The sequence below is a fragment of the Egretta garzetta genome, unplaced genomic scaffold, assembly GCF_000687185.1.
Source record: "Egretta garzetta isolate BGI_Z169 unplaced genomic scaffold, ASM68718v1 scaffold533, whole genome shotgun sequence".
Taxonomy (NCBI): domain Eukaryota; kingdom Metazoa; phylum Chordata; class Aves; order Pelecaniformes; family Ardeidae; genus Egretta; species Egretta garzetta.
The window spans coordinates 1,440,137-1,467,955 of record NW_009259191.1 but is presented as its reverse complement, the minus strand read 5'-3'; the positions used below and the strand labels follow the sequence as shown (position 1 = coordinate 1,467,955).

At 47.5% G+C, this 27,819-nt stretch overlaps 1 protein-coding gene across 1 annotated transcript; it reads left to right on the top strand.

Annotated features, from left to right (window-relative positions):
* The first annotated feature begins 1,190 nt into the window (after window positions 1–1,190).
* On the top strand, window positions 1,191–25,925 carry SLC5A9 (solute carrier family 5 member 9). The gene is made up of 14 exons (XM_009635757.2): window positions 1,191–1,376; window positions 3,613–3,684; window positions 6,151–6,255; window positions 8,131–8,295; window positions 10,887–10,992; window positions 11,567–11,647; window positions 12,408–12,613; window positions 13,430–13,565; window positions 14,448–14,555; window positions 14,741–14,891; window positions 16,084–16,252; window positions 16,825–17,040; window positions 23,311–23,458; window positions 25,717–25,925. The coding sequence occupies exons 1-14, from the start codon at window positions 1,248–1,250 to the stop codon at window positions 25,923–25,925; spliced, it is 2,001 nt and encodes a 666-aa protein (XP_009634052.2). The 5' UTR covers window positions 1,191–1,247.
* Window positions 25,926–27,819: the final 1,894 nt, after the last annotated feature.

Genomic DNA, 27,819 nt, shown 5'->3' with positions numbered 1-27,819 from the left:
TGTGGTTTGAAGTTTGCTGCTGTGGTAAGGGACTGCCCCCTCCTACCTGCCCATGCCCCAGGACAGCTGCTGCTCTGCCTGCCACTGCAGCATTCCTGACTCTTGTAGGTGACCTGGCATTGGCTCTGCTTGTCAGGCAAGCAGCTTAACTCCTTTACTGCTGGCCCCGTGTATGCTGGAGAGCCTGCCAAGAAAGCTCAGCTGTCTCCTCTGGGCGCTTCCCCCTGTTGCTATCTGCAAAGAGCATGTACAGCATAACATGTGCTTCCCGAGTGCTGACCATCCGCCGGGGCTGTGGGTCTCTCTGCAGCACAGAGTATCCCCGAGCTGCAGCACAGGATGGGGAAGGAGGCAGCGCACGGCTGGACCCGGTGAGGAAAGGGGCACCGGGGCCCTTGCCTGTGGCTGGTCCTGCCCCTGGGGGTGGGTGCAGGTGCTGCACCCATCCTGCGCAGATTGATGTCCTTACCCTCCGCACCAGGAAGAAAGACCAACTCTTTCCTCTCTAGGATGCTGCAGAGAAACTGATGTGAAAGAGGGGTGGGGGACAAGACAACATGACACCCCTCTACACCTGCCTGAAAGGAGGCTGTAGTGAGGTGGGGGTCGGCCTCTTCTCCCTAGTAGCGGACGATAGGACCAGGCGGAATGGTTTGAAGTTGCGCCAGGGCAGGTTTAGGCTAGACATTAGGAAAAACTTCTTCACAGAAAGGGTTGTCAGACTCTGGAATGGGCTGCCCAGGGAGGTTGTCGAGTCCCCATCCCTGGAGGTATTTAAAAGATGGGTACATTGGTTTAATGGTGGGATGGCAGCGTTAGCTTAGGGACATGGTTTAGTGGTGGGGTGGCAGGGTTAGGTTAAAGGTTGGACTCGATGATCTTAAAGGTTTTTTCCAACCTAAATGATTCTATGATTCTGTGATTCTATGACACTTACTTACCCATTTGCCATCCCAGTATCTGTCACCAATGGCTAAACAGGCAGGAGAGGGGACTGCTGTTAAAAGGACGCAGGAGCATCTGGGGGAGGTGCTCACACCATGGAGCTATGGGGAGGTCCTCACTGATGAGCCATGGAGCCAAAGCTCCTGCTGAGGCCTGCTGGGAAACATTAGACGCAGCCCTGCCTGGCTCCCGCGCCCCACTCACGCCTTCTGCACCCTGTTAATTATTACAAGGGACGCGATGAAGGCCAACGTGCACCAAAGTCCAGCGTGAGAGAGAAAATCATCAATTTGCTTGCAGCCATGAGCCAGCCGATCCCAGCCACCACAGAGCTGCCCACGCTGCCAGGGGACACGACAGCGGCCTTTGGGGTGGCAGACATCATTGTCGTCGTTTTTTACTTCGCCTTTGTCCTTGTCGTCGGGATATGGGTGAGTCCCCAAGATGACTGGGTTTAGGTCTGCCTGAGGTGGAGAGCCTTTGATCCTCCCCGCACCCCTCCTGGGCACACAGGTGTTTGCCTGCAAAGGGCATCCTCTGAACACACCGTATCCCATGGCCTGTTGAGCAGGTTTGTGGGGTGACAGTGATCTTCCCGTGAGCCCTCACCCCTACCCCCACATGGGGACAACCAAGGGGTCACTCCCTGGAGGTTGTTCTGGGGGTGATGTCTAACTCCCATGCTGCAAAGTAGTCTCACATTGGGGTGTGGGAAGCCAGGGGACAAGGGCAAGAAAAAAGCTGAGGTTGAGAAGACTGAAATGGGACTTTAAAAAGCTTTGGAAAGATTGTCACTAATTATTTGTTCGTGTTGCTTTGTGAGGGCCTCTTTTATAGAGAACTACAATCTTCTGGTTGGCTGAAGTGGTTTTGCTCATTGCGAATGGGCACATTCAAGGAGAAGTCATTACACAGATACAAGCTGCTTCTTTCCAAAGCTGGGCTACCAGAAACCTGCACAAAGAGAGCAGAAGGAATGGGTGAAGCCTGGCATACTTAACAGACAGATGTCCAGATCGGAGGCAGCCTGGGCTGCAGTGATCACGCGCTGGTAGAGCTCACGCTCCTGAGGGAAATGGGAAGGACAAAGAGTATAGTCAGGACCCTGAGCCACCACAGAGCTGCCCACGCTGCCAGGGGACACGACAGCGGCCTTTGGGGTGGCAGACATCATTGTCGTCGTTTTTTACTTCGCCTTTGTCCTTGTCGTCGGGATATGGGTGAGTCCCCAAGATGACTGGGTTTAGGTCTGCCTGAGGTGGAGAGCCTTTGATCCTCCCCGCACCCCTCCTGGGCACACAGGTGTTTGCCTGCAAAGGGCATCCTCTGAACACACCGTATCCCATGGCCTGTTGAGCAGGTTTGTGGGGTGACAGTGATCTTCCCGTGAGCCCTCACCCCTACCCCCACATGGGGACAACCAAGGGGTCACTCCCTGGAGGTTGTTCTGGGGGTGATGTCTAACTCCCATGCTGCAAAGTAGTCTCACATTGGGGTGTGGGAAGCCAGGGGACAAGGGCAAGAAAAAAGCTGAGGTTGAGAAGACTGAAATGGGACTTTAAAAAGCTTTGGAAAGATTGTCACTAATTATTTGTTCGTGTTGCTTTGTGAGGGCCTCTTTTATAGAGAACTACAATCTTCTGGTTGGCTGAAGTGGTTTTGCTCATTGCGAATGGGCACATTCAAGGAGAAGTCATTACACAGATACAAGCTGCTTCTTTCCAAAGCTGGGCTACCAGAAACCTGCACAAAGAGAGCAGAAGGAATGGGTGAAGCCTGGCATACTTAACAGACACACAAAACAATTTTTGGAGCTGATGCTTAGACCAGGCATTCAGGCTTCTCCCGGCTTGGTGGCAGCACAGCTCACCAGTCGAGGTGTTGCCATGTGCATAGGCATTTTGCAGCAAACCGTTTTATTGCAGTGCCTGATTGCAAGTTCCTGGTTGCTGCGAATAGCAAGCACAATCAGCCTCAGTCACAGTGGAGGGGCTTGCTGGCCTATGGACATCCTACTGCTCTTGAAATCCCTGCAGTTCTCATGCAGTTCCTAGGTGGGGCTGCGTGATGCGGCCATGCAAGTGTGGGGCTGCTGGAAACCCTGAATCCACATCAGTGGGAAGAAGCAAGGCAGCAGGAGCTGCAGCAGGGCATTGCTAGCCATCCTGGAGGGACCCTGCATGTCATGCCCAAATGCAGTGCTTGATGGCATTCCATGGGATACAGAGCTGTCCTCTGATTCTCACCTCTGTGCCATATTCTCCCTTATTTGGCTCTGAAAGCATTTGCTAGGGGTGCTGGACAGTGAGGAGGGAAATGCTTCCTCTTAGTGCATACCATCGTCAGAAGGTGGACAGCCTTTCTTGGAGCTGTAAACATATTTTAACATGGCTGAGAGCAGCCAGACCCCTAGATTTCTCAAAATGAGTTGCCTTTCCCAGGGGGCCTGCTTCAGCTTGTGTCAGAGCTATGCACTACCTGTCTGTGCTGCTCCGAGCAGGGTGAGCCAGCTGGCTGCAGTGACACCCAAGGGAGTAGGGACTAGGGTGGTGCAAGAGGTTGCTGATGGGATGTTTCAAGGCTACTGGGATGGGTTTTGAATCTGATTTGAGGGTGTGTGAATAGAGGAAACCACATTTTTTTTTCTGTGTGTATGTGTTCTTCCAGTCATCGATACGAGCAAGCCGGGGGACCATTGGAGGCTATTTCCTAGCTGGACGATCCATGACTTGGTGGCCTGTGAGTGAAATGCATCCCTCTGTTTCTCACGGTTCAAAAGCAATTCCAGATGTAAGGATGGCAGGTCTAGTGAGGGGACCCAGTCCATACATGTTTTGACTGTAGCTTTGAGATGATCAGGATCCACTAGTGGGTTACAGCCTGGAGCGGCCAAGCCAAAAGATAGTTCAGCATCTTCAGGTTTTCTGAACTCCCCATTTCCCTGTTAAAGTCAGCAATAAAAGTGTTCATATTGATGGAAGTGAGGGAGTGTGGACTGCCTAGGCGGGTTTGAAACTCTTTGGCCCCAACTCACCAAAGATACTGTTGTCCCCAAGCCAAGAGAGCATTAGATAATCCAGGAATGTTCTATGCAGTAAAAAAGTATTTAGAGACTGAATTAAAAATAATCCCAAAGCCCAGGACTTTCTGAGACTTTGCTATTTAAAGTTGAGATTATTGACTAACGATGTAAGGCATATAAACTTCAAACTGCCAAAGTACAAATTTTCACTACGAAGAAAAAAAATCTATTGAAGGCGCCTTTTCTTTGGAGTGAAAGGTACATATAAAGATAATTTAAAGTTTGAAAGGAATAAAAACACCACAGGAATAAAGATCCTTCTCAGCCAATGCCAGACTCTAGCACCATATATCTCTCGAGTGAGTTGTGGGTAATGGAATGCACTTCTTGACCAAAACACTGTATTTTTTTCTTTTTTTTCTTTTGTATGTACATTGCCCATAAATTCACTAGGTTAGATTTTCAATCTCTTCCATCAGAGACACATACACCTTTCTAAAATCTGTTATTTCTTAAAAGTTTTTACACTTCTGTCTCGGCCAAGTGACATTTAATGGAAAAGCTTAGCTTGATAGTTTTCTCTAATTAGAAGGGGGCAAATTAAAAAATACTAAACCGGAACATTTTTTCCCCAACATTGTTCTTTTGTCCTTTTTTTTCCTAAAAAGAATGAACCCCCGAACCATTCTCATTCCTTTTGGGTCCAGCCATGGGTGGCCACAGAGTCTCTTGAGTACAGGTTGGCTCTTGGCTCTCCTGACTTACCATTCTAGGTTCAAAGCAAACTCTAATGCTGCTCACTTTTCAATTTTATTTGTCAGAGAGCTGATTCCACCCCTGCAGCACTCCTGCAGGCTCAGCTCCTTGTGGCCTTCACCTTGAGTACATGACTGGCTTACATGTATTTTACTTTTTTTTGCAGGGGTGATAGATTTCTGCTGAGTGTCAGGCAGCCTCAACTGAACCCTGGTATTACATTGCTGCTCCTGTGCAATATATCTTCTGCATTTCTGTGCCTGATATAGATATGAGGAAAACTCTTTACATCTTTTGAGAGCAGTGCTCCCCACCTTAGTTGCAAATTCATGTTGCAGCAGCCAGCTCTCTAATCAGGAGTTTTCTTAGACAGACAAGAATGCAGAGCTGTTGGCAGGAATCAGTGTGGGTGTTGATGCCATATTAATGTTTTACCTTGCTCAAAGGTGAGAAGCAGACTAAATTCCATCATTCTTTATTTCACATTTAGCAGTACTAAGGAGAGAGAAGCTCCTTGTAGGCGATGTGGCTAAAAGCAATCTTTCTCTGGAGACAAGAGGGCTAGACTTGTCCTTTGGGTAACTTCTCATTTGACTCTGACAGAGATTTGGCAGTGGCATACAGAAAGGAGGTGAGCCTGTATGCCAAATAAAAGTAGTAACTAAGTCAGATAGTCTTTGTCCTGTTTAAAGTGCCTTGGAGCTTGCATTCTTCCAATTATGGTGTCAATGAGCCATGGTAGGGACAGCCTGCCGTGCCTACAGCCTACGGTTAAATTTAACCCGAGGCATTAGCATTTTCCAGCCTACTGCAGAGCTGAATATATTTTAACCTATGTATAGACATTACATACAAAAGGCCTGCACGTTTCTAACATCGTCTCTGCTATGGTTCAGGAATCTCCTCCTTTAGGAGTTCCAGGAGAGCGCTGCTGTCACCCTGGCTGTGTGAACCACCACATGCATGTTCAGTGCAAGACTTAAAAGAGGCTGGGCTGTCAGCAAGACATGGAGAGGCAGAGCAAGGGTTGGCAAGGCTGGAGAAGGCACGTTGCTGCCTGAGTAACAAGGGAATGGAGAAATCCATCATGTTTCATGGACACTGAGGTACCTGTGGCTGTCACCAGACTTCCCTTGCTTCCCACAACAGGCGTGTATCTCAGGAGAACCACTGCGAAAGTGAACCCTGATTCTGAGATTAAGTTTTGCATTGGAGTGGGGGAGGTGGAAGGAAGTGGGAACACCCACTTTAAGATATAAACCCATAGTTTTCTTTGAAAGGAAAACCCAACTCTCCATTAGCACCCAGATACCTACCTACAAGGAGATAAGGGCCTGGGAAAAGACTGACGAGCAGAAATGCTTGGACCAATACAGAAGCTCCTCAAGGTGACTTTCTGGGTTTTGTGCTTGTACCATGTGTTTCAGATTGGAGCATCCCTGATGTCAAGCAATGTGGGCAGTGGCTTATTCATCGGCCTGGCGGGCACTGGAGCAGCTGGGGGCCTTGCTGTTGGGGGCTTTGAGTGGAACGTAAGAGTCAGTTATGTTGTCAACTAAGATGTCACTGTTTACAAAGGGACTGGGGGGTTTGTCTCCAAAAGCAGATGCTAACATTATCAGCAACTACAAGTTCTCAAGCCTCAGGAACAAAGCCTCCAGCCATTCAGACAGCCTTAAAAACATGAGATCTTTATTTTAGTTTAAGTGGAATCCACTAAAATTATTAGCTCTTTGACCTTCCCAGAAGCACATGGCCATATTTTTAAGCTTTAGTCTGCACTCATCAAGATTAAAATAAAAGATAATGAATGATGAAAAGATACTTGGATAATCACAGGATTCTGGGTACAGGGAGTTTGAAAAAAAGCAGCATGTGCTCTTAAATTCAGTGTAAAGGCATGAGAATCTTCAACACTGCCTTCACCTGCCAAAATGTGACATCTCTGGGGTGAACATCTGGGTGTGAAGGCAGGTCTCATTCTGCCCTGTTGAAGTGGCCTGGAAAATTGCCACCGACACCACACAGAGCATGAAACCCAGGCCCTTTGTGTGTGATGCTAATGAAATTTCTCAGCTGCACTGATGAGGAGTGAGATTAGTGCCAGCCCCACAATAAACATCACTCACCTAACTCTGCATCTCTTGTCTGTATCAGCAGAGCCTGCTAATAGTGCCGGATACTTGCCAAGCACAGGCAGGGCCCACCAAAAGCTCTTCCCTGGGGTATCTGTTCACTGCACTGGCTTTTTTTGTTTGTTTGTTTGTTTTTTCTAAACCATTAAGATCACCTTTAAAGGTCCTTTGTGAAGAAACCAGAGCCTGTGCTCAGCCCGGTGCATGTCGGACATACCAATATCGCTGTACTTTAAGTAAATCTACTCAAGTCATTTTAGAAGCCCATGAAGACAAGATTGTCTGTCAGGGCAAATCTAACTTCATGAGTTTAGATTCATTTATTTCAGGTTGGAAAGGGACCTTAGGTATGCCATTATTCTCTCCCTTTGTCATGGGACATCACTCAGCTGCAGGGATCATATGAGCATCTTTTACCTAAGCCAGTCTCTGCCACTGCAGGAGCCGTGGCTGTTCTCCTCAATCACTCACAACCTCTGCTCACAGGGACCAGTTTAATTTCAGATAACTTAAATAACTGATCAAAGTAACATCTGGACTAATGTAAGGTACTTGGATGAAAGGTAACGGCCTCAGACAGCCAGGAGCTGATGTTTGATAATCCAGTGGCTTTTATTTCTATTCAAGATCTCCTGTTTGGGCTTTTACTGGGTTTCAGAGAAGAAATACATGATGGGAGATGACTTTACACCTTCCAAAAGACCCTTCGCCCGTGGCAAAGCAACTGAACTGCCCCTTTATCTGCCAGTGACAGAAGCACATCTGTGTCAGCCTGCGAGGAGAACATCCCGGCAGAGTCTTGCTGTTGCTTATTTTTATGCTCCGCAGGGAGAGTCTGCTGCCTCAGCCTCATCACTTGCTAATCAAGCAACAAACAGATGCTCCCATCCTTCTCTGAATTGCTTAACTCTTCACTGCCACAGCATCAGTGGTTTCAAAGGGCACCGAATACAACACCACCTTTCAGAGATCCTGAGCAACAGAATTCGCCATCTTGCCCAAAAGACCAGGAGACAGAACAGGATGTGCCACCCATGACAGAGAGACACAGGGCTTAGGAGGAAAACTTCAAAAGCTTCTAATTATATTGTAATAATTCCTCCATTTGTCATCTCATCTTCTGAGTAGGAAGAAAAAGTCAGACTGCTTCCCAAATACATTGCATGGCACTGGACCTTTCTGCTTTTTTAGGATGTCCGCTGAAAAAGCAGAGGAGAAGGATGTTCCTGTGTGTTAAATCATGAGCTTTTATTTTCTCTGTCTCATTAACAGGCTACCTGGGCACTTCTGGCTCTCGGCTGGATCTTTGTGCCTGTTTACATCGCAGCAGGAGTGGTCACCATGCCTGAATACCTGCAGAAGAGATTTGGAGGGCAGAGGATACAAATCTACATGTCTGTACTGTCCCTCATTCTCTATATATTCACCAAGATATCCGTATGTATCCAAACGAACAAAACCCTTGGGGCTAGGGCAGGGGTAGGTGATCCTGGTACGGTGTGGGGCTGCTCAGAGAGAACTCCGATGTCCTTGAAAGGACCAGCTCAGCTACCAGAAACAGCAGCAGTGTGTCAGTGTGCTGTTTTGCTTAAGTAAATACCTGTCTCTGTACTGACCATGAAGACCTAGCCTAAGAGTGAGAGCCTTCATTAAACAGCAATGCACAGTGAGAACTTTACAGGGACATAGCAGCTAATTACTAAATGGTGTAAGTACCGTAAGCTGTCTGCCTGCTTTTCCTCTTCTATCAGATCAAACCTTAGGCAATATAGACAGGGGAACTGCAGCATCACCCCTTCTGAGGATCTGGCTGGCTCTCGCATCTTGTAGATGTGAAATTCTCTTAAATTATCATAAATCTGCTGTTGTTCTTGTAGCTGAGTTTTCAGCAGTAGGTGTGTTATGGTTATTCCTCTCTCTGTCACGTGTGTTGTATCAAATGGGTATGGTGAAAGGGAGGTCAGTTCTGGCTTAAGACAAAACTCGGCATCTCTCCTGGATTGATTGCAGCACTGTACCCTGCTGGTAGCCAAAAAGCAATGTAAGCTACTGGGTATTTCCCTTCATTTAAATGCCATTAATAAATAGGCAGAACTGAAGCCCAGAGATTTGCTAAGAACTACCTGTGCCCTCAGAGGGAGAGGACTGTATTTCAGAGTCCATTACAGAGACTGAAAGTGTCAGCCCTTTGTCTCCAGCTGATTGTCCCATGGCCAGTACAAGTCAGTGTTCATTAGACCCTGCTGAAGTATTTAGGTGTCAAATTGCCTTGGAAGACATTGACTGGAGATGAGGCACCCATGTGCCTTTTGCAGCTGGCTTCAGGGTCCTTCTTCCAGGCTTATTACGTCCCAGGTCCTGGGAGGTGCATTAAGAGGCATTCCGGGCTGGGACAACGGGGTAGGTTTCCTCCTCTTAATGGCCAGCTCTTGGTCATGTCACCCACTGCTGTCACCACTGCCTCCAGCAGATTTGCTCTGTGGGATTGAAGCCTTGCCCAGGACGAGGTCTTGCAAAGAGACACTGAAGCCTCTTTACCCATGAGGGGTAAAAGGAAGATCTCTCCTGCAACAGCACCACAACATGCACAGCTACACAGTCAATGCATGTGGCGAAAACAGACTAGTCTTTCAAATGACCTTCAACAGAGGAGTATTTGCCAATGCCTTTCAGAGCAGGACCCCGGCCTCAGTCATTGCTGTTTCGTCTCGGTGGTTTCTCCTCTGTGCAGCTAATTCACGCGTGGCTGACAGATGTGGCTGGTGGAGTTTATGGGCATGACAGGTGCTTTCTATTAAGCGGTGCTATTGTTTGTGGAGAGCTCATTTGGCGGCTGGCTGGACAAGAAGGATTTTTCTCCTGTGCTTTTTGCCCAAACGTAGGTTAGCAACTCGAGCATTGCAGAGTCTTCCCTGCTCGCAAAGGAAAACAGAAATCCCAGTAAACAGTGTTGTCAAAGGACTGATCCTGCATGGCTACAGAGGTGTTTGTATTTCCTGCTGGGAAGTCAAACCCCAGAAGACACAGAGGTTCCTGTGGTGTACCGAGAGCGTGTGTCTTGTCTCAGGGTCGCAGGGTTGCAGAGGTCAGGAGTTGCACTGGGTGCTTGCTTTTAAGGTGTTTATTTCAGGCACAGCAAATAGAAATCTTGCCCCATCCCTTCTGTCTCCCTTGGCAAATGTCTTTACCTGTATCTCACCCCATACCAAATTTGCAAGTGTCCTTCAAATTGATTTCCCAACACGCACATCTCCCATATCACCTTCTGCCTTTGAATGATGTTATCTGTATAATTCCAGGTTTCACCCAGTTTCTGGTTTCACCCTCTCTGCCAGTAGATCCAAACAAAACAAAGCCGATGGGGGTTTCTGTATTCCTAGTGAGATCCTCAGCAGGTATAACCTGTTTTTCTGGAGTCATTCTAATATGCTGAACTGCATGAATAGAAAAGCAAGCTGTTGACCTTTTCAGATAAATAAATCATGGCACAAGACATCAGGGATTCTTTAGGGGTCTTTCAAGCAGGAGTGTCTCCTGGCCACTAGGCCACCAAGATGTAGTCTTGGGAAGAACCTTGCCTCTGCTGTTTGCTCCCCTTTCCCTCCTGTGTCTGCCTTGGCCCCTGCTCCCCACAGATGCCTTTACTGTCAGCAAAAGGAGTGGCAGTTTCCACCAATACCCGTCTGTGCCGGTGAGGATTACATGCCATGAAGGCTGCCTGTAAGATAGCCTTTTGGTTGCTTTGCAGTCCCTTGGTGTGGGACCTTGATTTTCATCCTCCTGCTGCCTCAGCTCCCAGACGCTGAGAGCTCTGACCCGGAGAAAAGGTTTTCCTTACACCAAGAACAAGAAGAGTCACAGCCAACAGCCCCATGCTCTCTCCTCCTCTTCCACTTCACCTTCGCGGTGTCCTCCTTTGTCAGTGCTTTCAGCCGCAGAGGGCTGCAGGCTGCTTTATTAGATTTCACTTGCACGAAGCACTACTAATGCCAGACAGCCCTTGTTGGTTTTTTTTTTTTTCATTCCAGACAGACATTTTTTCCGGAGCATTGTTCATCCAAATCTCTTTGGGCTGGAACCTCTACTTGTCCACTGTGGTCTTGCTAGCAGTGACTGCTGTCTACACCATAGCTGGTAAATAGCTGATTTTAAAAGAAACACTATAAACTGGAGCCTAGGATCTGTTTCCCCTTTCCTACGTAGGGGAAAGTATTGAGGTCCTGGTGTGAGGGAGAGATTCCCCTGGTTGCTGGTAGTACCTGCCCTGTCACTCCCAGCTCTTGGAGAGCTCTGGCTATTCCCTTCTCCCCTCCTGGCCCAAGGGAAACTGGTATGGGAGGAACATCACTGTTTTCTAGAGAATTTTCTAACACTGCAGAAGGCTCCCAGCTCCCTCTGTGCAGATGTTTACCACTGCCCACATTTGCTCTTTTTTTTCTCTTTTTGCAAGATTAGCATCTTCAGATATTAAGAGGCTGAACTGCCTCCAGGTCCTCTCATGAGCATAGACAAGCCCTTCAGGCCTTTCCTCACAGAAGAGCTTGTGACATCTATAGGCTCATGGGGACCAGCTCAGTGCCAGCTTCTCCCTGTGGGTCTACCCTGAAATCACAGGGCTGGGGCCAAGGAAAACCTTTTCCCAGGCGAGTTACCTGTTTCACTGTACATGGCAACGCACTCCGCCTGTTGTCTCTGGTTCTCCTGACAGGTGGTTTAACGGCTGTGATATACACAGACGCGCTGCAGACCCTGATCATGGTGCTGGGAGCTTTGGTCCTCATGTTCATAGGTAAGGGGAGCCTGCAGGGGCATCATACACTGGTTTAATGGTCCCGAGGTCATTAGACCTTAGCAGGGTACCTCACTGTTTCGTGTATGATGCAGAAATGAGTTTTAACCACGAACAGAAGTGGTGCCAGCACAACTCCGGGTTGTCAGACTTGCTTCATCCTTTGCACTAACTGTATGGAAGTGAGGTTCTGGATAACCACCTCTCCAGTTTGGGTTTACCTGGAATTGCCAAAGAGCCTGCAACACTGCATTCCCAGAGCCAAATTCGGCTCTCACTATGCTCATGTAAAGTCAGAGTAATTCTGCTGACTTTCCCTGTTGACTTTGGGAGTTACTGTGCATTCATCTGGGCGTAACTGAGCATTATCAAAAAGCAACAAGGAACGGACCATCATTAGTCTTCACTTTAAGCCGTCTTGGCAAACAGAAATATAGAGCTATCTTGTCCAATGTCATACCTTCCTGCTTCAACTCTTGGAGGGTGTATGAGCGAAGGCTAGATGCTGAGGACATTGTGGGGATTAGGATCATGGAGATTTTCCTGCACTGATCCTCTTCCAGGATGAACTGTTAAAACCACAAGGACTCTTGGGCAAAATCCAGCTGACTCCTGTAGAAACCTTGACTGCCAAAAGTGAGGGTGGAATGAAAAGAAAGGAGACGAAAGGATGATAGGAGAAAAGTAGTCACGAGACTCAGCTAAGGAAATGACTTTGCAGGGAGCACCAGACCTTAAATCACTGGCATTTTCTTTTCAGGATTTGAAAAAGTTGGCTGGTATGAAGGGCTTCAGGAGAAATACAGCACAGCAATACCGAAGATCATAGTCCCAAACACAACCTGTCACCTCCCGCGTGCGGATGCCTTTCATTTGTTCAGGGATCCAGTCACAGGAGACATTCCTTGGCCTGGCCTTATATTTGGCCTCTCTGTGCTGGCTCTTTGGTGCTGGTGCACTGACCAGGTAAAGAAAATTTTTCCCTCTCCAGGTAAACCACCACACTGTTATTTCCAGTTCACTCCTCAGTTTCTAGAGCTGTGAGCTGAAAAATGACTGTGTCTCACTGTGTAGGAGTTACTACCTTTTTAGTGGTCTAGACCAGAATATCTCTCTCCATCCACCTTCTCAGCAAGCTGCTACTTTTGTGCACTTCTTAGTGCAGAGAGAGCAGGTTATTTCCTTCTGTCTTTATCCCACTGTGGGCTATTGAGCACTGGGGGTCTTTATGCAGTTAGTGTGACAAGGATATGAAAATGTGGATCTGGAGCTGGCTCTGCAGTGACCTTGTGTAGACCTCCAGACAAGGCATTCCTATTCCCCAAGATCTCACATTTCTTATTCCTTTCCAAGCTACAAATAAGGAAAACTGTATTTGTTTCTCAAGACACGGTGCTTTTGTGCTTTAAGAGGGGATAATGATGAAAACCCACCATGGAACTTTTACCAAAACACCCACAGTCTGCTTCATTCCCTGTCTCTTGCTGCTGTACAGCTGCTGCCTCCAGTCCTCAAGGTGGCTTCATTTCAGTCAAGGGCAAAATGATTCCTGTAAAGGAAATTTCCACGCTGCCCTCTCCTATAGCCTGTGCACTGAGCTCTGAGCAGTGGCAGCAGGCTGCAGTCAACCGAGATGGGAAAGTTGCCATTGGCATGCAAAACACCCTGGGATCCTGCTGGATGAAAGTCATCCCTAAGAACAAGAGACAGGGAGCGGATGGATCCTGCTCTCTCTGTAGTGCTTCTGTTTTACTCTCTGCTCCCTTTCTGCACTGATTGCAGGTGATAGTCCAGAGGTCTCTCTCTGCCAAGAACCTCTCCCATGCCAAAGGTGGATCGGTGCTAGGAGGATATCTGAAAATATTCCCTATGTTTTTCATTGTCATGCCGGGAATGATCAGCAGAGCTCTTTACCCAGGTAAGCCTTACCACAGGGCTTTAAACCTGCCATGACCACTAATCCCACACAGGTCCTCCAGCATTTTTACACCTCAGAGTCTCTGCTGCCCTGCAGGCACACTTTTATATTCTCTTATTGTACACTGATGTTCCCATGCCCTTCCTCCACTTCCAGTGCTCCCACAGTGGCAGAAGAAACTGGGACTGTCCATGTGGGGCATATTTTGCCACTGGGGGCATTATAGCTCCATGCTGTGGACATTGCATGTATCTGTCTATCTGGAGGAAATCAGGGAGATGAAATACACGAAGGACTGAGGTTGTCCTTCAGGTCCTGTGGATTACTTTTGTTAGGTATTTGGTGAGAGCTTTAGCAATCATCTGCCACACAGATTCATGTAATTCCTGGTGGATTATGTAAAACGATCCTCCTTTGTGAAAGAGCAAGAGTTCCTATGTTGTCTTCCAAGGAGCCCTCATTGCTGGTTTCCCTAGAGCATGCCACTTCCAGGGAAGAATACCCTGGTCAGGAGGACCACTCCTGGAGGAAAGTGTAAGTGTCTCAAGTGCCTCTCTCCCAGCTTTCCTCAAATAGGAGTAACTCAGCCTGCAACATCCTTGGTAACCCAGCTGACAGGTTCATGGAAACAGTCCGGTTCCCACCAATGACAAATCATCAGGGATCACAATTATGCAACGCCCAGGAGAGTTACATCTGTACCCTGAACAGAATTGCAGAATTTCACCTGAAGTTTCACCTTTATTTTATGATGTAAAATGTTCTTCAACTCCACTCATTCTAGCTGTACTCCACACAAGGCATCAAGATTCTTTCCCTTTGATTAAGCTATGGCTCAATGGGGTTTACACTGACTTCTTGATATTTTCCTGTCTTCTACAGATGAAGTGGGCTGTGTGGACCCAGACGTCTGTAAAAGGGTCTGTGGAGCTGCGGTGGGTTGTTCCAACATTGCTTACCCCAAACTTGTGATAGAACTCATGCCTGATGGTGAGAAACCTTTACTCTTGTGGAGGTGGGCTTGAGCCATGCTCTGCATGGGGGAACCAGAACTGCCTTTATCCATCCTAAGGATGAGGAAATCTTTCTGCAGTTACCAGACATAGGGATGAAAAACCAGTGCTGATAGGCCAAAGGTCTAGTCCTGATTTTCCTTCCCTTTTTTGTTCCCCCAGGGCTCCGGGGTTTGATGATTGCTGTGATGATGGCAGCCTTGATGAGTTCCCTCACCTCCATTTTCAACAGCAGCAGCACTCTCTTCGTTATAGACATCTGGCAGCGTATCCGCAGAAAGGCTTCGGAGCAGGAGCTGATGATTGTGGGCAGGTCCTTACATTCCTTTATGTCTCGTTGCTCTCATCATCTGTTTTAAGTGCAGCATTTACATTCTTCAGTCTGGACCCACTGAGAAAAATCTGGTTCCTACAATATAGAACAGGAATGCAGCCTGGGAAAGAGCGTTACATTTTCCAGCTTCATCTCAAGGCAGACCTGGTCAAAGAGAAACACCGAGCGTACCACTGAGCTAGGTGGATCATTGCCCCTCTGTTCTCTAAGCTTAACATAAATACTGCCTTAAATGTAACTTTCAGAAAAGCCAAAGGTGCTCTGAAGTCACTGTCACTGGAGGTCTTTAGGAACATGCTATTTTTGCATCAGACAGGAGTGATACATTGCGATTACTCCTTTTTTTTCAGGGAAAAGTACAGTCTCTGATAAGTTACAGTGCCCTTTGTGAGCAAGCTTTGATACTACATTATATCAGGGGCATATAAAGTTCTCCTCCTGATAGCAGAATTTAAGCTGCATTCTGCCTGTTTGTGGTGCTTTTCCTCTCCTGTAATGAGCATAAAGTTTTTAAACTTTGCTGTGGGGTGGGTGAAGGCTGCAGGTAATCTCGTACTCCACCACTCTAGAGTAGTGAGAGGGAAAGTACCTCTTGTTCAGCAAGATGGACAAACCTCTATAATATACAGTACAAAGATGAAGGGGGGTTATGGTACGCATCTGAGACCCCAGAAGCAATTTTAATAAGCAGCAAATTAAATGGAATTTGGCACAGGCACAAGGCTGAGCATGTTTTGTGCTTGGAAAGGTGGCAGAAATATTGCTTCCACAAGCTTTCAGCTCCCTCTGTCGCACCCAGGAGCTAGTCCTTCGAAGGACGTGTCACGCTCCAGGATGCACCAGGCTGCAGGGCTTGCACTCATCCAGCTCACAGTGGGAACCACCGCGCCCCTGTGGATCTCTCATGCATGTTGACTGGCAAGCCCTAGCTCAGCTCCCTCCAAAATCTGTGAAGTTAACTCTGGGAATCAGTTTAACTGATTTTCTAGGAGAGAAAAATGTTCTCTTTTCCTGTGTACACAGGGAAAGGTTCTTCTTGAGCATGGTCCGTGGGTTGTTTTTTTCTTAGGAAATTCTGAGAGCAATTGGAAGTGTGTTTTGCTGCAAAACTTCATTTTCAGGTCGACTCCAACACCTGCAGAGCTAATATAATTTTATTCTCATCTTCCAGAGTCTTTATCCTCATCCTTGTAGTCATCAGTATTCTCTGGATCCCGATCATTCAATCAGCCAACAGCGGCAAGCTCTTTGACTACATTCAGTCCATAACCAGCTATCTAGCCCCACCGATCACAGCTCTCTTCATCTTGGCGATCTTCTGCAAGAGGATTAATGAGCCTGTAAGTGCAGTGTCAACAACAAATTGATACACATATTTAATTTGATAAAATAAATAAATAACTCTCCCCCCACTACCTAGCCTTTGAGGCTCTTCACACTTAAGGCCAGTCCAGCTAAGGTGTGACAATTAGAACAGCCTTTCCCTGGCACGCGTTAGAGGATCTCAGTCCAGTCTTTAGTGGATGCGTGTTTGCTTCCAAGAAGCCACTGCAAGTGATACTACTTGGCAGTCTCATCCGAAAGCATGAAAGGCAAAGTTGTTCCACACTTTAGGGATGATGTGTCAAAGTCTAGTCAGAGGCATGTTGCTAGGAAGAGACTCTTGCATTGTCTGTGCTCTATCCGTTCCATGTTCAAGGGCAGAAAGAGGAAATGAGGATTTTTAACTGAAAACATCTTCCTTTGATGCATGTCAGTGCAGGTTTCCATCAGGCATAAAAGGTCTTGGTTTAAGAAAGAACTGAAAAGAAAAAAAAAAAAGAAAAGGAAAGGAAACAAAAGAAAAAAGAGAAAATTTTTAACCAAAGGTAACCTTTGCAGTGACCTTTTCTTTATGCTTGCCTTTTCTCAGGGTGCTTTCTGGGGCCTCATGGTTGGGCTAGCTGTTGGTCTCGTTCGGATGATCATTGAGTTTATTTATAGCACACCATTTTGTGGTGAAGAGGACAGAAGACCGGCTGTGCTAAAGGACTTGCACTACCTCTACTTTGCCCTCATCCTCTGTGTCCTCACTGCGATCGTCATCATCCTCATTAGTCTCTGCACCCCACCAATCCCAGAAGAAAAGGTAAGTGACTGGCAGTGGCACCCTTTTCTCAGAGCCCCCGTTTGGTTTCCCAGCATCTCTGAAATCTGGCCTTTTCTTTTCCTCCCATGGTTCAGAAATGGTGTGTAACGCATATGCCGCAAAGAAGCCCTTGCTCCTCAGCTTTCTGTTCCCCAGGTCGCATAGTGTTAATGCTTCCTGAGGCACTGAGTGCTTCAAATTGAGTGTGCGTTCCCATGCCGTGCCTACAGCTGGGCAGACACCACAGCCCATCATAACTGGAATAGAAAGAAAAGAAGAAGGGGAAGGAGATGAAATCATATTACAGAGCACTGCTGAGGAGGAATTAAATATATCTAATTGTAGCATCTACCCTGTTTCAGCAGAGCCAGCATCAATCTTGCAGGCAAACAAGATTAATATCTTTTGCAACATGGGCATTTAGGAAAATAACATTTTGTTCCAATGTGATCTCAATTACATTTAATAACTTTGAGTCAGGCACAACTTCCTTTTACTTAACATTAAAACAGGGCAGAGTTGGGAGGCTTTATATAACACAACCTTAAAGCAAGCCTTCCCAGTCCCAAGTTTTAAAGCAGCTGTCAATATAAAAAACCTTCCATCTACCTCCAAACAAAGGTTACTGAATAGATTTAAAAGACCTATTTTTCTCCTGTCTAACTGCATGAGGAAATAAGGGTGATGCCATCACAGCATTTGCTATCTGTTGCTTCCTCATAACTTGTAAAGCATTAACCAGTTCCATCAATATTTGATTGAATGTTAGTGGTGTCAAAGATACCCAGCTCCCAAAGATTACATGAAAGCAGGTGCTCAGAAAGTTGGGGGGGCGGGGGGGTGGAGAGAGAGAGAGACTGTCTTTGTGTCTGCTTTGAGATAAAGTCTCAGCTTTTATTAGCTATCAGAGGATCCACATGGGAGAGAGAAATACTGGCAAGGAGGCACCATTAGTTCTGCTGCTTACGTTGTTCACTACTGCTCAGGGGTGGCCAGATGGTTGCCAGCAATTAATTACAGTGGTTTAATGAGTTCCCACTCATCATCTGACCTGTGATAACTAAACATGTGCAGTGCTCCCTGCCCACAGCAATAGCAAGATAAGATGCATTAACATAGCATGGGAAAATAGTGAACATCATACCAGCGGTTCGGGAAATGAAGAAACTGGCCACAGCACCCACAGGCTTTTCAGTCTGACCTTGGAGGTATAAAAAAATTTAAAGCATGTTTTAAGGGGGGGAATTCCAGATGAAGAGCTATTGTAACAGCATCAGGGGAAAAGAAGCTATGATCATAAGAGATACCTTAGAGGAGATTTTCAGTAGAAATAGGTGAGTTTATAGGTGCTGGACACAAGGGACCTTATTTTGACCTATTCTTCAAAGAGCCAATGCTCAGAAAAGGTAGATTCAGACTGGGAGTGGTCCAGGGAGGAAAGCTAATGGGATGGTCGGGGAGGATAGGATTTTGTTTGAAACAACTTGTGTGTGGTTATCCCAGAGGAGCGAAGGACGGGGGGTGGTGGCTGCCCCCCAGGTACATCTGGAGAGCCAGGGAGGGAGGAGAGCTTCCTAAAGGGCAGTGCTGACCATGAACAAACATAGGCTGGGCTTTTGGGGGAAGTTTTCTAAAGAGGGATATTCAGGATAACTTTTGGTAGGCTATAGACCCCCCACACGGCTATGCTCAGTGCTTGATCTCTGTGTAAGAGATTCTGTTGAAGAAAACTAATAAGTATTAATGCTATTGCCTGTGGCAGTGAGAGGCTGGACACAGAAACCCAGATCAACCACGTGATGATGGCGATGACCATCCCACGTGCGCCCCCACCCTCAGTATTTTCACACCACAAGGAAAATGAGAAGGGCTGCCAGGCAATTTGTGCCAGTAGGTGGTAGCTAATTCCCTCTTCCCATTGCTCGGTAGGAATGGGAGAGTGCCCCTACTTGGTTTTAGTCTGATTTCCATTCAGTTTCTACTGTTTATTCCCAATTTCAACATGAAAGGTCTGGCCTTGTTCCTGAGTGGACAGCCAAAGCGAAGGTGTGGTTTTTAAGCTGAGGGAGGTGCCAACACCACTGGGTTGCTGCTTGTCTGGCATGAATCTGAGTGGGCAGCATTAAACCAAACATTTTTCATTTTCCCTCAGTCAGATTCACCCCAACTTTTGCCCTAGACATGAGTGCAGGTGTAGGTTTGGGCCGTCACTCCTGGTGGCATGGTTGCTCATGGTGTCCTGTAAGCAGGGCTTGTCTTCTCACCTCAAGTTAGTCTGTGGCTGTGCTGAGGTGGCTCAAGGACAGAAAAGTTTGGGGAAGGAAGGGTAGGAGGTAAAAATCAGGATGGATGTGTCAGGCTCTAACCCTCTGGGTAGAAACTAGCACTGTGAACTTTGTGTTTGCCCTTTAGTGACCTCGGGTTGATGTGTTTTGGCATGCAAGTGGGCAAACCTGTGGTGAAGAGCCTGTGATAGCCCTATGATAGCAGCTGAGAGCAGGAGGCTGGTAGCGGGTGTCCTGGCTGAGGATGTCTGAAGCTCTGCTGCTTCCCAGTCCCATGTGTTGGTCAATTGACTTTATGAGCCTCAGATATTTCCCCTATAAAAATTGCATAGGGCTAGTTCTGCTAGCCCTGATCTCTGCAGCGCTTTGAGATGTAATGATGAAAGACACCGTGTAAGAGCTAGGAATTGTGCCATTTATTTTGTCAAGCAAAAGGAAAAGAAAAACAAGCCACCAAAGAAAAAGGCAAGGAAATATAGTGATAGATCGTACTTGAGCAGATGTAAATCAGCATAGCTCCATTGCCTTCAAAGACCAGGAGCAGCTGTTGAGCACAGTTATGCCGCTTTACACCAGCTGAGGACCTACCCTGGACAATTTTAAATATTGAATCTCAATACTTTTCGGATAGTAAATGGGCAAAAGGAGAAAAGAGATTTGTATCTGATCTTACAGTGGTACAGCTAATGTGCCTGGCTTTAAATGAATTACAATCCAAGAACTGCAAGCTGTAGCATTTTCTCCTGCTGTTTTGGACACTCTCCCATCCCTGCGGTGATTGATGCTGTGCTGGAAAACAAGTATGCAAGGAATTTGTTTGGTATGCTCCAGAGTTCATGTGTCTTCATTGTAGGTAGTCCATATTGTGTCACGCCGTCCTTGAAAACCCTGCAAAAGAGCTTACAATTAAATTTGAGACTGTGAAGCTGAAACACAACTGTCAGGTGCCAGATGGCATTTTGGAACAGAAGGATTTATTCTAGTTTACAAACAACAAAAGAAAAACTTTGCTGAGTTCTTGCAAACTCCCTTGTCCAAGGAGAATGTGAGGGTGGCAAGGGAGAGGAACAGCCCGCAAAGCACGAGTGCTGCACGAGCGGGTCACCTCCCCAGGGGTCAGGGCTCAGCCAGGCGGGCTGATGGATTGGCAATTCTACTTGATGTGCTCTGGAGTCAGGGATGTTTTCCTTGTGTCTTGAGGTCTGGCTTCAGTGGCTCCTTTAGGCATGGCCTAGGAGGAGCACCAAGCCTGCTTTGGCTGGCCTGAACCCACACCATGCACTCCTGAGACGCTGCATCTGAAGCTCCCACCGCATCATTTAGTGCCGCTGACAGCAAAGCATGCTCAGCTCCTGTGGGAACCAGGCACTCCCAGAGGAGCAAACTAAAGGGGACACAGGGGTCCCCAAGCAGTGCCCACGCGTGTCTCTGCAATGGGGAGCAGAGCCACAGGGCTCCAAGCGACCCACCAAGCAGCTGCCCTTGCCTCCCCTGCCCTTGGGCATGGTGTCCTCAGGCACCATTTGCAAGGTCCAAGTCAGTTCTGCTAACGCAGCTCCCCCACAGCTGTTCTCCTTATTTATGTATTTGCTTGCTTTCTCCAGGCATGCAAAACATGTGCCATCATCTGCCTCTCCCATCCCCATCCCTTCGTGCGTCTGTGCCAGGGAAGCATAGCCAGCCCCATGGTGGCCTCCATGGCCATGCAGTGCTGCTGGTATGCCCCAGCACGTGTCCTTCTGGCGATGGCAAAGAGGAAAAAGGGAGGACCTCAAGGAATTCAGCCAGCCAAAACCCACTTCAAGGGAGCTTGAAGGTGGAATGTGGGTGTGATGCTTCACCAAGGAGCCCTGTAGGGTAGTGGTTTGCTTTATTTGGCCATGGTCAAAGCACCAGCAGGATGATACAGGATGAGGTTACCTGTGTGTCTGTGCTGCTTTCAGTTGGGAATCATTCCCGTCTGGCAGAGTCTGAGCCCTGGGTAAACTCCATCCCTTGCAGATTTTGCTGCAATGTGAGGAGACAGTCATTCAGTGACACATGGGAAGAGGAGGGAAAAGAAAAAAAGTTTTGGAACGCCTTTAGTACCCTGAAACTTTGCTATGTTCCAGTGACATTTCCTAAGTGATTAAAAAAAAAGAATCCTTGAGAAAGATGAGGATCATCAAATCAAAGCAATTTAGCACATCGTGACAAGAAAGATTAGCCCTGCCCAATGCTCATCTTGGTTGAAAATGATTTAAATAAAGCTATAAATCTTCTGCAAATTATGCAACATTTTGTGTCAGCTGGAAACTCCTGCCTAGATTTGTGTGTGTAAAATTCAAAAATTAAACTCACGATACTTTGTAAGTGACCTATTTGAGACGTTCATTTCCATACGGGCAGAGCAGGGAGGCAGCTGTTTGTCAGGCAGATATATGACTTTGCCTGACCTGTTGTCACCGCTGCAGCTTCACTGCCCCAGTCCCATCCTGCAGCTCCTGTGCAGCGCAGCCGATGGGCTGGAGCAGGAGGGCAGCCCACAGACCCGGGCAGCTGCATTTGAGTAGGACTGATGAGTGTGGTCCTTGCTGCCCGGCTTGGCCAGAGCAAGCAGAGGTTAGGAAGTGTCGATGCCATCAAGCTGCTTGGTGTGCCATGGTCAGCCAGAGACGCAGCAGGCCTGGCTTAAATTCAAAGACCTGAGCCCCTGGGATGGTTAACCCCACCCCACCGCTGCCAAAGGACCACTGTGAGGTTTGCAAGATTAATGCCTCCTCTGCACTCCTTGTGTCCCAGGGAGGAGATGACTTTCAGACTTGCCCTAGGATATGAGTTTCAGACCTCCTGCTTTTGTAAAGCAGAGCAGATTGCAGCCTGTCCAGGACTGATCATCTTTCATGGCTTTTGGTGGTTCTTTCACCGAAAGACTGCAGAGAGAGGTCATGTCTTGTATTGGGCCGATAGAGAAAACTGGAATTAAAAAACAAAGAAAAAAAAGCCAAACCAACAAACAAACAAAAAAGAGAAAGGGCGATTGGATGGGCAAGTCTTACAGTGTGTGTCCAGAGCTCATTTTTTTCTACTTGTAATGACACCCATTGATCTAATGTATGGTATAATCCTCCCGGCAAGTTGAGACTTGATCTTCTCTGTCATGGCTCTGTCTGCCCATGTAGTTACACTTCTTGACCACATACATGCAGTCGCAGAGCAAGGACACAATACCACTGCTTTTCCCTCTAAGAGCCCTGAGATAAGCTCATCTGGAAGTGTAGGTTGCCACTTTGATGTGAGCTGAGCTTGTCCCAGCTGTGAGGTTTAATGTTCGCATTGGGGTTTCTTTTCCTATAAAATGACAATTGAGATGAGACAGAAGATCCTCCAGAACCTCCCCATGTCCCAGAGATGAAGCCACTCAGATATAAGTGTTCCCATGGCCATACATCTGCATCATGCTCCTATGGTGATATATCTGCGTCGTATCCCTATGGCCATACATCTGCATGCCACTGATTTTTCTCTGCTGAGGGTACAATTGCTGTCTGTGATTGACTGTATGCAGAGAGAGTGATCTTGGCTTCTTTTTTTTTACTTTTTTACTTTTTTACCCTTCCCTGTTGGAGGTCTGCCATTGTGGACATTTATACCGATCAAGTGAGCCTAACAAGTAGGAAGCTGCTTCTTCAATGTCTACTAAAAGGTTACTCCTGGTAGAAACAGGGATGGAACAGGTTAATTATAAAAATAGAAGGGAAGAAACTAGATTAATTCATGCTTTTTCTCAGCTTTTCAGATCCAACTGGATGGTACCAGCCTTTTTTTTCCAGGGTGTGGGCACCTGTGCAGAAGGGAGGTGAGAGGAAGTGGGGGAACAACCGTCGCCCTAGAACAGGTCTCTCAGCACCGTCTTGGATCTGTCCCCCTCAAAGAGGGAGGTGACTGGCATGCTAGTTTGGGACTGACAGGCAGTAACCTGTTTGTTCTCTGTCCCACTTTGCAGCTTGCTTGCCTGACGTGGTGGACAAGACACAGAAAAGCACCTGCCATTGACCCAACAAATTCCAAGAGTGAAGCAGCACAGATTGATCCAGCCAGTGGAGAGGGTGCCTTGGTCGAGGGTGCAGATCCAGGTGATAAGGAGGAGGCAGGTAGGCCTCCAGGTAGGCTGGCTGTGAAGGAGCACGCTCATGTGGTGACCGCACAGCCAAGATCTCATGCAAGCCCCTCTAAAGCTCATGAGAGGCCATCTGTTGCATTCACTGGAGTTGGGGCTTGTATTTACGGGTACTCCAGTTGTGAGGATGTGACAAATGAAAGCGTTGTGGTTCTTGGTCCTCCCAATGTATCTTCATGCCACAATCTTCTGAATGGCTCAGAAGTGCTGCCATTCCTGAGAAACAAAGAAAACTCACTGTTCAGTAAAATGTTTTTCCTCCTCCTTCCTAGAACAAGTTGTTTACCCAGGCAAACCACCCCAGTCCAGCAACCCTGCCCAAGTCACAGTGTTATTTTAGCACTTCAGGCCTGGACACTTAATGGTGTGCTGGACTCCTTAGATTGGAGCCAACGGCCACTCACGAACATCCCTTGGGAGGGTGGAGCTCTGTGCCACTGGGACACCAGGGCTTCCTGCTGTGACACTGCATCTATTTGTCTGTCTCGTCAAGATGCTCTTGAGGAGCTCCACAGCACTACTGTAGGCATAACCAAAGCAGCAGCTACTGCAGAGCTGGGAAAGTCGCAGCAGGCTCTGTAATTTCAACTTTCAGCACATAAAAGTGGCATCCCTTCCTGTCCTCATCACTGCTAGGAGATAAAACACTCGTGTACGTGCTAGAGATGCTTCCTCCTTACGCCTGTGTGAGCGCTGCTGGCCATCTCAGTGATGCTGTAACATACTGTACAAAATGGTGTCACGGTCCGAAGGGACCATGAGACACTGGGAGCAGAGGTGTGCACTTTGTGGATGTCCTAGGATAAATCTACAAGCTTCAGTTTTCGCATTTACATGATGCCAATAGTATCTTTCATCTTCCCTTAGGGTATAAGCCATCATTAATACTCAGACTCAAATTGCTTAAATAGCTGTGTGTCCCACCAAGGGGGACTTGTCAGGAGACAGAACCGTAGCAGGAGATGCTACATAGGCAAAATTTTTTTTCAGAGTGGACAAAGATTTATTCTGCAAATCCATTAAAAAAGTGCAGCTTTCTGGTTTTGAGCTTAACTGCGGGGAGACCTGATTACGGCCTTTCAATACCTAAAGGGGGCCTATAGGAAAGATGGGGAAAATCTTTTTAGTAGGGCCAGCTGTGACAGGACAAGGGGTAATGGTTTTAAACTAAACCAGGGTAGGTTTAGACTGGATATAAGGAAGAAATTCTTTACAATGAGGGTGGTGAAACACTGGAACAGGTTGCCCAGAGAGGTGGTGGAGGCCCCATCCCTGGAAACATTCAAGGCCAGGTTGGACGGGGCTCTGAGCAACCTGATCTAGTTAGCGGTGTCCCTGCTCCTGCGGGGGGGGTTGGGCTAGGTGACCTCTAGGGGTCCCTTCCAACCCAAAACATTCTATGATTCTATGATTAACCTACCAAGGTTACATAGCAGAGAAACTCAGAAGAAAGGCACATACATACATACACAAGATTTCTCTACTCCTTCCTTTTGCTGGTCAGTCCAAAGGACACTGGTACCAATTACAGCCAAGCTAAACAGAAGTCAACAGCTAAAGAAATATCTTTTTTTTTTCCCCCCATAGAGTAAGTTTGAGTCTAAGCTGAATGCAGCCATTCAGCATTATTTAATATTTCTTATCAAATCCTAGTTCACTTAACCAGCTTGCATTTTTATAAACAAATGTCTTGGTATTTTGGTAATTAGTAGTGATGGGCAAGGAAATGGGAAACACAGCAGTTGACAGTTTAATGAGGGTTTTTTTTTTTTGGTAACACCTTTTACAAGGCCTTATGACATTCTGCATTTCAAAAAATATTTGGAAAGCACAGCCAGTGAAATACACACAGCACAGGGCTGACAATTAAAACACATACTTCACCCGGCACATCAAGTGCAATAAATAAGCCAGGAGATCTCTAAATGGACCATCATGCTGTCAGGAATTTGTGAAAGTGGATGGACGCGGGCTCAGGGAGGAGGGTGAAGAGGTCTGCTAATTAACTAATGAACGATTGGTGTTACAATCAACCAACTTTAATCAGGCTGTGCTGTACATGGTCAAGGCAGAGCTTTCCCTTTCCATCTCCCATCATCATCTTGCATCCCCATCCAAGGTGCATCTCAAGCCCCACTCCAGCTTGGTCAATGCACCTCCAAACTGGTGGAAGGAAGGAGGCAAAAGCCCCGGCTAGATGGTAACACCCATTCTTTGGTCTGTCTCTTGCAGCAGCCAAGCCTCCCTGCTGGAAAATGCTGTACTTGTGGTTCTGCGGTCTGTCCACCAGCCCCACGCCCACCCTATCCCAGGAGGAGCGAGCTGCCCTGGAGCAGAGACTCACCAGCATTGAGGAAAAGCCGCTGTGGAAGACTGTTTGCAATGTTAATGCTATTCTCCTGCTGACCATTAATGTCTTTCTCTGGGCATATTTTGGCTGAGGTGGGGTCAGGCAGAATGTGGCTTTGGTTTCTCTCAGGGGTCCTCATCTTCATGTCTAAGCCTGAGGTGTTGGGTGACAGAGACCCTCGTGATGGTCCCTGGAGGCGCTGGCACACCTTGGCACAGCCCTTCCCCTGAGGCACTGCTTGCTGGAAATGGCTGTGGGGCTTGGTTTCTTCATAAGATAAGGTGTGGCCAAGACTCAAAACTGGTCACATCCAGGATGCAGGGGATGTGTGGGTGAAGTCAGGAGACCTGAGGTCGATTTTAAAGGTGCAGAGCCAAACCCAGCAAGGAGCAAAGGCTTTGGAAAGTCTGGCTGTGGCATGGCCAGGTCCTCACTCCCCTCGTGCACCAGCTCAGGACTGGCTTTGCGCCACTGCTCTTAGCAGAAGGACTTCTGGTTACACTGGTGTGGGGAAGGAGACTTAAGGGCTACCTGCAGTTTTTCTGATATGTCCAAAATTCATATGCGGTTAGTGTGGGACCAGTGGATTAGTTCAGCAGCGACAACCTTGGCTCCCACAGCCATCCCAGGACCTGTGTTGGATCTGCCCCAGCTGGCAATGGCAGCGGGAAGGGGGCTTCCCTGCCCTCCCTGAGTCCCCCCCCACCCTGCCAGCCCTGCTGCATGACAGTGGGGTCTTGCAACAGCCTGACCTCATTCACTCATCGGGCCAATCCTGCCCCTTAACAGCATTACCAGCAATAAAGGTGCCTTATAACAAAGCCAATTTTGACTTTGGGTTATTGTGGTTATATATCCTGCACTGACGCACAAAGGTCTCCCTGGGACCATGGTGACCTGGCTATGGTATGGAAAAGAAATAACCCTCCTTAGACCAGGTCTAAGGCTGGACCTTCCCCTCCTTGGGCAAGTCCAGGCCCCTCTGACCTACCTTGGTATCATCATGAAATGTGGCATGGATACAGCCTTTTAAACCGCCTCTGGAGGAAGAGGTGGCAGTACCCGCTGCTTGTACCTTTGTCTGGTGGTTAGGATGCTCACCTGGGGAAGGCCCACAGAGATGTCACCCCTCCGTTCCAGCATCCGAAGGGCATTTCCAAGCCCCCAGGCATGGGCTGTGTGGGGAGCCGAGGGCATGCGGTGAAGCACAATGCCATAAAGATGAAGAAAATGAGTCACAATCCAGCAAGGAGAGGAGAAACAAGGCTCTGGGCCCACACGGTTCCCCCACTCGTCCTCCGTTTGGATGGAGGAGACTGAATCAGCCATGCACAATGGGGTCTGTGCTGTGCTCAAGCAGGTCAATACAAGCGTTTGCTTTCTTTAAGGGGAAAAACTAGATTTTCTTCGAATAAGGGAGACCTCAGCCCCGTCAGCTGCCCACCCACCCCCGTGGGAAGAGGCATACGACTCAGAGCTTGCCTTGCCTTTCCACTATTCAATTTCGAGCAGGTGGTGCCCAGATCAGAGGGTGCCTCAAAACATTTAGAGGAAATCAAGTTACCAGCTGTGATTAATAGCTGGTAAATGTCTAATAATAACAGACACATTTCTAATGCATTTAGAAATACCAGGGCTCTTGCCTCCTCGCCTAGAGCAGCGAGGTGCTGAGTGCTCCTGAGCCACGGCGCCCCTCAGCAGCACTTAGCTCGATGGCTTTATTGGCTTTTCCAGACCACATATCCGCTAAAGCCACGGGGAAAGCAATGCAGAGCAGGGTGAGGAATACTGGGGCAGTTTTTTAAATGTTTGAGATGATTCTTTTCCCCTAGGAAAATTTCAGTTTTGCAGAGAATAGACGTGAAATTTACTGAGCTTTTTTTTTTAAAATGACACAAATTTTTTTAATCTTTGGCTATACAATACTGACCTTTTCCCCTCCCCATCTCACCCCATGGGCCCTGGAGGATGAGGTTTCCTTTAAA